This window comes from Cebus imitator, unplaced genomic scaffold, assembly GCF_001604975.1.
Source record: "Cebus imitator isolate Cc_AM_T3 unplaced genomic scaffold, Cebus_imitator-1.0 Scaffold55, whole genome shotgun sequence".
Taxonomy (NCBI): Eukaryota; Metazoa; Chordata; class Mammalia; order Primates; family Cebidae; genus Cebus; species Cebus imitator.
This window is the reverse complement of record NW_016107370.1, coordinates 5,116,396-5,126,956: the sequence shown is the minus strand read 5'-3', so window position 1 is coordinate 5,126,956 and position 10,561 is coordinate 5,116,396. Positions and strand designations below refer to the sequence as shown.

The 10,561-nt window shown below is 33.7% G+C and overlaps 1 protein-coding gene across 4 annotated transcripts in view; it reads left to right on the top strand.

Annotated features, from left to right (window-relative positions):
- PIGN (phosphatidylinositol glycan anchor biosynthesis class N) overlaps positions 1-10,561 on the top strand; it is a 141,903-nt gene that overhangs the window by 84,640 nt on the left and 46,702 nt on the right. For all 4 annotated transcript variants that reach the window (XM_017528850.2, XM_017528853.2, XM_017528852.2 and 1 more), the window contains 3 exons: positions 1,000-1,108; positions 2,715-2,823; positions 7,084-7,186. In XM_017528850.2, coding sequence (XP_017384339.1) covers positions 1,000-1,108; positions 2,715-2,823; positions 7,084-7,186 — 321 coding nt within the window. The remainder of the gene's footprint in view (positions 1-999; positions 1,109-2,714; positions 2,824-7,083; positions 7,187-10,561) is intronic.

The following is a 10,561-nucleotide window of genomic DNA, read 5'->3' as shown; positions in this document are numbered from 1 at the left end:
AAAAAAAAAAAAAAGAAAAAACGAAAGAAAAAAGAAAAGAAAAAGAATTTTAATCATATGTGGCTATTTTTTCCTAAATTTTAATATTAATCTATGTTGAATATGCAACTGCCTTACTCCTTATGATTCTCAAAGAGAGTATTTGAAGCATCAGAAACAAACAACCATTAAGCATTTTCCTCAGAATTCCTGCCTTACCTTCTTCTTAGGTGTCTAGCTCTGGCTTTTGCTCTTTCTTTTTTCTCTTGAAACAACTCCTTTTCTCTTAGTTCTATTTGGGTTCCGTATTCTGTCCTCAGCACACTTTTGGCTGTGCTATCTTATTCAGATGTTAAGAAGGTGAGAAAGAGCTCAACAGTAGGGCACCATTTCTTTGGTATCAGTCAACTTTGACTTTAGGAAACATACTATACCTGGTGTTCTTCAAAGGTGTAATTTGTTGTTTCATTACTATACAAATGCCTTTCCTGCATGCCACCCATGTTACCACTGGCTACCCCTTCCCTCAGCCAGGGGCAGCTGAGGAAAATACCAAGGTCTGTCACAGAAGGGAGCTGTTTTTCCTGCTAGAAATAATATAGATTATATATGTAGATACTTTTTGCATGACTAAGTTTCATAATCACAAAGTATATGTTGTAGATGCTGATAATATACTTGTTAGCTGTCTTTTATATTGTGAATGTTTGTAAATTTGCCCAATTCAGGCTAAATATTATAGTACTTGGTATGCCTAAAATTTTTTAAATTAAATTATGGAAGTAAGGTAAAGATACTTAAAAAATTATGGGGAGAGGTTACAAATAATCCCATCCAGCAGTATCTTTATCCTAAGATTTAAAGTTTTCTTAAAATCTTAAAATGTACCCATTTTGCTACCTCCTCTTGATTAAGCCAAATGACTGAGAGGTTCTGCATTAGAGTAAGATATCTCATGTCTCCATTCGATATGTTTTCAATAAATAGCTGAAGAAATTTTTAAATTGTATTTCAAAACAGGATGGGTGCAGGCTTGCTGGTTCTTCTGCTCTCCCTGTATGTTGTAACATCTCTCACAAAAAGAAAAGATAGCTTTATAAAGGAAGAGCTATTGGTACATCTATTACAGGTCAGTTATAGATTTTCAATACTATGTTATACTAATGATACACCAAAATGTATCTTATGGTTATATTTAATTATGTTCATAAAATGCCATTACCTTTATGCTACTCAGTATCTGCCAGCTGAGAAGAAAGCTTTCTGTTTAAGATGCTACACGGAAATGTGTTCTTTAAGAGGTATGAAATAGCAAAAGGTCATAAGAGGCAGTCCAGTGATACCTGAAGAGCAGACGTTGCAGAAACTTAAGCGACACCTGTATTGACCAAAGAGTTGAAATGAAAAGGGCTTCTTCTGGACTGAGATTCCACATTGCCCTCATTTGGGTCAGGGAGGGTCACTTCTTTGAAGTGAAAGTAGCCTGGGGCATGTTTATATTAAGAATAGCCAGTTTAAGGCTTCAGTTAATGTCCCAGGTGAAAATAAACTTCAGCATGGTTGGTGGCTTTGGTGTGGTGAAAATAACTTTGAACTTGACATTTCAAAATTGAGTCCATTCCCAGTTATGCTGTATACTAGATGGATACTTTCAGTTTGTGTTTTTTTCTTTTTTCTTTTTCTTTTCTTTTTATTTTTTGAGACGGAGTCTCACTCTTGTCGCCCAGGCTGAGTGCAGTGGTGCAATCTCGGCTCACTGCAACCTCCGCCACCTGGGCTCAGGTGATTCTCCTGCCTCAGCTTCCTGAGTAGCTGGGATTACAAGCGTGAGCCACCATGGCTAGCTAATGTTGTATTTTTAGTAGTGATGGGGTTTTACCATGTTGGTCAGGCTGGTCTCGAACTATTGACCTCAGGTGATCCACCCGCCCCAGCCTCCCAAAGTCCTGGGATTACCGGTGTGAGCCACCACACCCAGTCACTTCAGTTTGTTTTTAATCTGTAGAGATAATATCTGATAGGGTTATGACAAAGATTATATCATGTAATAGTCTATAAAATGACAATTTTTTCCATAGATAAGAATGGAAAACATCTGTTTTTCTTTTTAACTGAATAAATAAATAAATAACGACTTCTAGTCCACAGACAAAAAGCAAAATTCATATGAGTCTTCTCAAAAAATTTCCTCAGGATCAAAGCTGGAAGAGTAGATGGTGTTTCTAAGAACACTCTGAAATAAAAATATACAACATTAAAGATTACATCACAAGTTAAATTCATCCTTGGAGAGCAACAGGGACTTATAAAAAGGAAGAAATTTTTTGTCAAAAGTTCTATCAAGCAATTGGAACATACGTTTCTTTTTAAATGGTACTCTGACTGGCTTTACACTTAAGCCATAGCAGCTTTGACAGAATGTATCTAGAATAATGAGTCCTTTGACAGAAGTGAATGTTTCTGAATCTCTCTCGAGGGGAACCAAGAATATCATGCTAAAATTCTTATGTGCTTTGTTAGACATACCCCTGAGCATTAGGTAACTGTAACAAATTCATTTTTGCGTTAGGTTTATTAACTTGCATGAGTTCCTATACTGTCTACTGTATTTCATTGATTCCAAGATACACATTTTTTTCCACATTTTAACATCTTAGAAACAAGAATGTCTTGCTAGTATATAATCTTTTACTACCTTCTCTTTTTTTTTTAACCTATTTCATCTTTGTCTTCAGGTGTTGAACACAGTGCTCTCCATGTATGTTGTGTATAGCACCCAGAGGAGTCTACTCAGGAAGCAAGGACTGCCTCTTATGAATCAAATTATTAGCTGGGCAACATTAGGTAAGAGGCCACTCAAACCAAGTGAGGTAATTTGACATCAACTTAGTTATCTCAAAATGATCTGTTTATGTCTATATTATTGTTATTGAAAGAAATAATTTTGTTGTAGGAAAATAATAATAACTGGCTATCAGTTCTATCTCTTGATGGAATTTAAGAAAGAGAATTCTTGTGTGCATGCATGTGTTAATAAGATAATTTGATAGAATATTTATGACCTGATAATAAAGCTATGTATTTATTAACGTCTGGTAAGAGTCTACTAAGCGATTCCAAAAGAGAAAAGGGTGAAGAGGACCTTATGCTTCCTTTTCATGCCAGTTCATAAATTCTCCGTTCTTACACAGGGACTGGGAAATGGTTAAATTTTATCTGTTTCCCTTCCTAAAAATAACATCGACTAGTACAAATTGCATACTTTGCAAAGCTAATTAGACATTTGAAAGCATATTCTTCTATGTAGTCCTCTTAATTAAGAATGTTGTAATATATGTGTGAAGCAAACATGTAATTTAAGGACTTAGGTTTTCCCTTCCATTTGGAAGACAAGAGCAAATTTTGAGTCCAGTTTTGTGTTTTTTTGTTTTTTTTGTTTTTTTTTTTTTCAAAAAAGGCATTGTAATGCTTATGAAAATTTGCCATACGCTTTAACTTTAACATCTTTTGATGATTTTTGTTGTTTGGGTCACGGAGGCCCACCCCTCGTGAATGGCTATACTAACTTACATTCCTACCAACAATGTACAAAGGTTCCCCCTTCTCTACATCATTGCCGGCATTGCTACTTTTTTTCTTTTTGATAGTAGCAATTCTAACTGGGGTGAGATGATATCTTATTGTGGTTTTGATTTGCATTTCTTTGAAGATTAGTGATAGTGAATATTTTTTTCATATACCTGTTGGCCATTTGTATGTCTTCTTTTGAGAAATGTCTACTCAGATCATTTGCTATTTTTTAGCTGGATTAATAGGTTTTTTGCTGTTGAATTGTTTGTGCTTTTAATATATTATGGTTATTAATCCCTTGTCAGATGGGTAGTTTGCAAATATTTTCTCCTATTCTGTAGGTTGCCTCTTCCCTCCATTGATTGTTTTCTTTGCTATGCAGAAGCTTTCGAGTTTGATATAATCTCATTTTTCTACTTTTGCTTTGGTTGCTTGTGCTTTTGAGCTCTTAACAAAAACATCTTTGTCAGACTAGTGTCCTGAAGTGTTTTCCCAATAGTTTCTTCCAGTAGTTTCACAGTTTCGGGTGTTACATTCAAGTTTTTAATCTATTTTGAGTTGATTTCTTTTTTAAGTGGTGAGAGATATGGGTCTTATTTTACTATTTTGAATTTGGATATTCTATTTTCCCAGCATCATTTATTGGAGACACTGTCCTTTCCTCAATGTATATTCTTGGTACCTTTGTCAAAATGAGTTGGCTATAAATGTGTGGATTTATTTTTGGGTTCTCTATTCTGTTCCATTGGTCTATGTGTCTGTTTCTATGCCAGTACCATGCTGTTTGGGTTACTATAGCTTTGTAGTATACTTTGAAGTCATGACTTCATGATGCCTCCAGCTTTGTTCTTTTTTTTTAAAGGCTCAGGATTGCTTTGGCTATTCAGAGTCTTTTGTGGTTCCATATGAGTTTTAGGATTTTTTTTTCTATTTCTGTGAAGAATATCATAATTTTTATTTTATATATGTGGTTACTATGTTGTTTGAAGCAAAATATTTATAACTATTACATTATCATTGTGGATTGTCACTTTTAACATCATAAAGTGTTCTTCTTTGCCTTATTGTTTTTGGTCTAAAGTGTGCTTTGGTATCAGGATTGCAACTTTAGATTTCTTACTGTTTCCATTTGCCTTTATGTTTAGCCTTTTTGAATCACTGTGTTTTAAGTTTGGTTTCTGTATTCTGTGTAGAGTTAGGTTTTGCTTTATGTGCCAATTCTGCAATTTTTTTCTTTTAAGTAAAAAGGTGAGTTGAGCTCATTCATGTTTACTAATATGACTCTTGAGCTTGTTCTCAAGAAGCGTAGAAAATACTGTATAATGTATAAGTGTGCTCTACTACAACAAATTGAAGATTCTGTCAAGAAGATTCTGTCAAATCTTATTATGTTGTAGTAGAGCATGCATATACATTATGCAGTGTTTTATATGTTTCTTTCTCTATTTGGATTATCTTATATGATTTTATTTATTGTCTTTATTGATTTGATTATTGTTTTGGAACAGTGAGGAGGAGATTCAGAATCGGTTTACTGCTATTGTTCTCCAAGCATGAAAACTTCTCTGGGCATGTATTTTAAACAAGATTTTTTCTTGTTGGGATTGGTAGAGCTAGGTTCTAGAGGATACCTATCAAATGATGAAATAGTCGACTCATAGGTAAGTCATCAGTATCTCCAAAGATCTCTTCTAGGCACAGATACACCATGATCTAACTCTAGTGAGTATTTTTGCTTACTATGCTATGATCTCCAAATGGATGTTATGTTTTAAAATTTGTTCTACTTATGTCACTTAGAATAGACACTCTTATTTCCCCTTTAGTACCTTATCAATCATTTAGACAAAAGTAAACAAGAAGAGAAAATATATACAGTTTTACAGAAGAGGTCTCATTTGAACCGACTTTTATTTTTTGCTTTTTATTTTATAGCAACCGTCATTTGCCCAACAGATTAACTGACTTTTAAAATCAGACATATTGAAATGTTATTTCTTCCAGTTAAAATATGTATCAGTGATTATGATTGGAACTATACATCTGGAAAACGTCAGAAGATACTCATCTAAGGGTATTATGAATATAACTTCATAGTGTTAAATCTTGCAGTGACTTGACTTTAGATAAAATTCACATTACATTTAGATAAAATTGACATTACAATCAACATTACAAGATATTGACTAATAATAATAACAGCAGCTAACAGTTACTAGGCACTATGTGCTAGCATTATGCTCAGTGAACATTGTATCAGTAAAATTGTATTTAGTCCTCACAGCTTTTTAATGTTATCTCTATTTGACAGGTGGGTAAATTTCTGCTTAGATCAGTTAACGAACTTGCCCTACAGTTTAAACAGTTAATAAGTGATTCAGCCGGGATTTCATCCCAACTTGTCTATCTGCATACTCTAGAGCACTAGGGGCATGAGGAAGTTACGTACATTTCCTTCCCAGAATAGAGATGGAGGAGTTTACGTTTTGCCACTCTACCTTCTTCATCTGCCCTTCCTCCACTGGAGTAGTTGCCTGTATTGTCCTGGAGGAGAGTTATAACAACTATCATGCATGGTAAAGGCATTCTTGTTTCTCTTTTCCAAGGGGTATACTACAACTGCCAGTGCATACTTTACAGTGGGAAAACTTGGAGAAGGATGAGGTTAGGAAAAATCAGTTTCTGAGGAGTAAGTTGTCTTTGAACTAAGATATAAAGGTCTAATTAAGCAAAGCATGCTAAATGTTGAGTAATAATTTTATTTCAGTAGAAAATTATGAGTTAATATTATTACAATAATCTTGGCTGAATATGAATTGAGAAAATCTGAGCATAGCTAAAACAATGAAATGTAATTTTAATTAAAAATGTGAGGCCTGATTATGATTAGAGCAAATGTAGCCTCATGTTCAAGGTCACACAAACAATAGATGCTGTAAATGATACTAGATTATTCAGGGCTTCTACACTAACATGTATGTATGTATGTATGTATGTATGTATGTATTTGACATAGAGATTCACTCTTGTCACCTAGACTGGAGTGCGGTAGTGCAATCTCAGCTCACTGCAACCTCTGCCTCCTGGGTTCAAGCAATTCTCCTACCTCAGCCTCCTGAGTAGCTGGGATTACAGGTGCCTGCCACCATGTCTGGCTAATTTTTGTACTTTTAGTAGAGACAGGGTTTCTACTAAAACAGTTTCCTGTCTCTACTAAAAATAGGTAATAAAGGGGAAATAAGAGTCTCTATTCTAAGTGACATAAATAGAATCAATTTTAAAACTTACCATCCATTTGAAGATCATAACATACTAAGCAAAAATGCTCATTAGAGCTAGACCATGGCCTAGCTGGTCTCAAACTCCTGACCTCAGGTGATCCGCCTGCCTCAGTCTCCTGACCTCAGGTGATCCGCCTGCCTCAGTCTCCCAAAATGCCGAGATTACAGGTGTGAGCCACTGCCCCTGGCCCTACACTAACATTTTTTTGTGTGTCTCTTGTACTGACAGATGACCTGTTTTGTTTCATTGCAGCCTCTTCCTTGATTGTGCCACTGCTGAGTTCTCCAGCTCTCTTTCAGCGATTGTTCAGCATACTTCTTTCACTGATGTCAACCTACCTACTTCTAAGCACAGGGTATAAACTTTTTAACAATTTAATTTTATAGCCGCAAGTTTTAAATGATACAATGATATTTTCTCTATTAGTATTTAACTTCTAGAAATGAAAAATGCTTTCTAAATCTTGAGGAGTAAGTTATAAATATTTTCTTCTCTGTAAGGACTGTATTTGACTTGATCTGTAATCTTCTGTTTTCTTTTTTTTATCCATTTCATAGTATTGCTTGCTGTCTTTGTCTTTTTCTTTTCTAAAGTTGCTAAAATATCATTTGACTATCATGTTAGAAAATTCTGATTGATTATGAAGGAATTTTAAGTCTCAATGACTTTTATTTTTTGTTGCATTCCTCGATTTATTTTAAATTATGCTTTGATTTGTCCATTCTTCTTTGGATGTAGTATTTTTTTAACCTTACACATGTCACAGTTCAAATATTCGTTTGATTCAGAGAACCTTCAGAATATTTTCCCAAAACTCAAAGATTTATTTCTATTTTAGTTTGAAATTTTTCTTACCAAAACAAAACAAAAAAATCAGCAACTTGACTTGGGGTGAATCCCGAAGTATTTTCTGGAACTCACTGAAGACAGGATATATTCTATTAACTTTGAAGAATTATTTTCTTGCTTTTGAATTTCATCCTTGCTTAAATCTTTATAAGGGTAAGAAATGTGCACATTATAACAAACAATGACCAGAACAAACGAAGTGAATAAGCACCACTCATAAACAGTTTGAATTTTGGCCCAAATACAGAATCTTCATCAAAGTTAGATTAAACCTAGGGATTCACCATTATTCTATCACATTATTCACAGTTTAAATGATTTTGTAAAGTCATTTGGGGTCCAAGGCTCAGGTTCTCCCTTTTGGAAACTAAGTTGTCATAGTTCAAAATTAGAGAGATGGTCTCAAAGTCTTTTCACAGTAGACCCTAACACCCTAAGTGACCTAGAACCCTTGTAGAGTTCTTGTAGTCCCAAATAAGAGATGATCAAGTGGGGCCCTAAACCTCTTTTTTTTTTTTTTTTTTTTTACCAAAGCTGTCTATCTCCTTTCATTTCCTTTCCCCCTGCCTAGCCAGATGTGGGCCACAGCTCTGAAGATATGATACAAATGTCATGGAAATTTTTACCAATTACCTAACTAGATTTTAGGATAGGCTTTCTTTGAGATTTAGACCTTTGAAATAGAACTTCAAAATAAAACTGGAAATCTATGAACATCTGTTATTCAAGAGTGATGAACATCATGAGAACTTAAAATCCTTCAGTTTTCCCCCTTTATTAGTGAAATTTCAGGATAAATAATTTTGTTATATTAGAATCTATAAGAGTGAAAATGAATTCGATTATGCACAAGTTTTTATCTATGTAAAAAAACAGAGGTTAAAATAATTTCTTTTCTAGCCTACCATTTCAGGGAGACTCATGAGTTTTATTAAGAGATCACACCCAGAGGTTGACTTAAGGAAATAAATGTTTGACAGTGTCCAGAAATATGTACTAACTTTTGTACAGTCTCTTAATAGGCCCTTCTCTTTTCTGAACCTTCAAATTCTAAAGCAATAAACAGATTTAAAGGGATGTGTGGTTGATTATAAAATATAAACAAATATAAAAATAGATCTGATTTGCTGGATTAGAAAAGGAGAGACAGAAAGGATAACTGAAGTTTAATTTTGAATGAAAATACTGTTTCATAATACAGCGTGAGTTAATCATGTAACTTATATTGGGGATAAGTATTTTAAATCATCAGTTTAATAGTCATAAGAAATGCCAAAATAAATTATCATAATAAGCATAATCATAACTTATTTTAAGAAAATCTAAAAAGTGAAAATTTTGTACCTAAAATTAGAATACCAATGCATGATATGACCTTATTAATGAATTCATTAAGAGGTATATTATTCAACATCAGAAAGTGTATCTAGCTTTGCCAAAAAAATTAGAAGGAGTATCTTGAAATAGCACAGTTCAGTCATTTCAATCAGTACATTTTCTCAGTGTCAAATCAGTTTTGCAAAACATAGGCTACCTGTTATGAATCAGTTTGACCATTTTGGATGACCTGGAGGATTCTCTGTGTAAATTAGTAAATATTCAAAATTACAGAATAGTTAAAAGAAATATAGTTATACTATAATATAGAAATACAGCAATAGTAATCCTAAATTCTTACAATGCATCCTTGATTTAATGAATAAAGAAGATTTATTTTTAATCAGCACTTAATTATTTTTATGCAAATGGAACTATTGTAATACTTGAAAATGGTTTGTTCTCTTGGTTGAAGTTGGTTAAACATTTTCTTTTGAAATTTTCTTTGCATTATCCCTTTCCTTAGCAAACTGTAATACAAAGCTAAATGCCTTGTCAGCCCTATTCAATTTGCACAGAGACCAAACCAGCAGATCCTAATTTAGTAAGTTTTCATTATGTTCTCCCTGAGCCTGTGATGACATTTCATTGATATTTCAGTTTATTAATGCAGATATACAGACTTTATACAAAACATTGATTGTCTTAAGAGATAAGGTCCCATAGGAGTATTATCTTTATCTGATTTATTCATCTACATTTTACAAAAGAAAGTGATCATAATGTATAGTTTTTGAAAGGAAATAAGTCTGTAACACTATTTGTTGATCTATGACATTTATGTTTTGAATTGTTAGGTAACAATAAATTCATATATAACTGCAAATCTTTAAAAAAAATTATGGTCCCCTTTTGTTCAGGGTATGCACCTTGATTCAGTTAATCAACAGTTTTTTTTCTTTCATATCTCCAGTGTCCAGAGCACTATGCAGACACACAAGGGAAAATCATGAATGTACTACTGGTGTACGATAGAGTTATAAGCTGCTATAAAATAACTATATTTTACAGTGTTAGACAATTATAAAATCAAACAAGTTGCTGTGAGTAAATGAAGTTGTGAATTGTGTGATATAAAGACTGACTAGAGAAAGAACTTGAATAGGGAAGCTGAGTTAATGCCATCAAGGACTCACGTGGATGTTAAACTGAACTTTAAAGAAAGGCAGGCGGTAATTATAAAGACCACAGATGGATAAATCTATAAAGAAGGGAAGAAAACAGCCTAAAAAGGCTGAGAATACCCAAACTCAGAACGCCTCTCCCTCTACAGGGGATCACATTTCCTCATCAGCAACAGAACAAGGCCTGATGGAGAAAGACTGTTCCATTAGCAGAAGCAGACTTTAAAAAGTGGATGATAAGAAACTTCTGGGAATTAAAAGAACTTGTTCTAACCCAATGCAAAGAAACTAAGAACTTTGAAAAAAGGTTTGACGAAATGTTAAAAATAACACACAATTTAGAAAGGAATATAAGTGAATTAATGGAGCTGAAAAATACA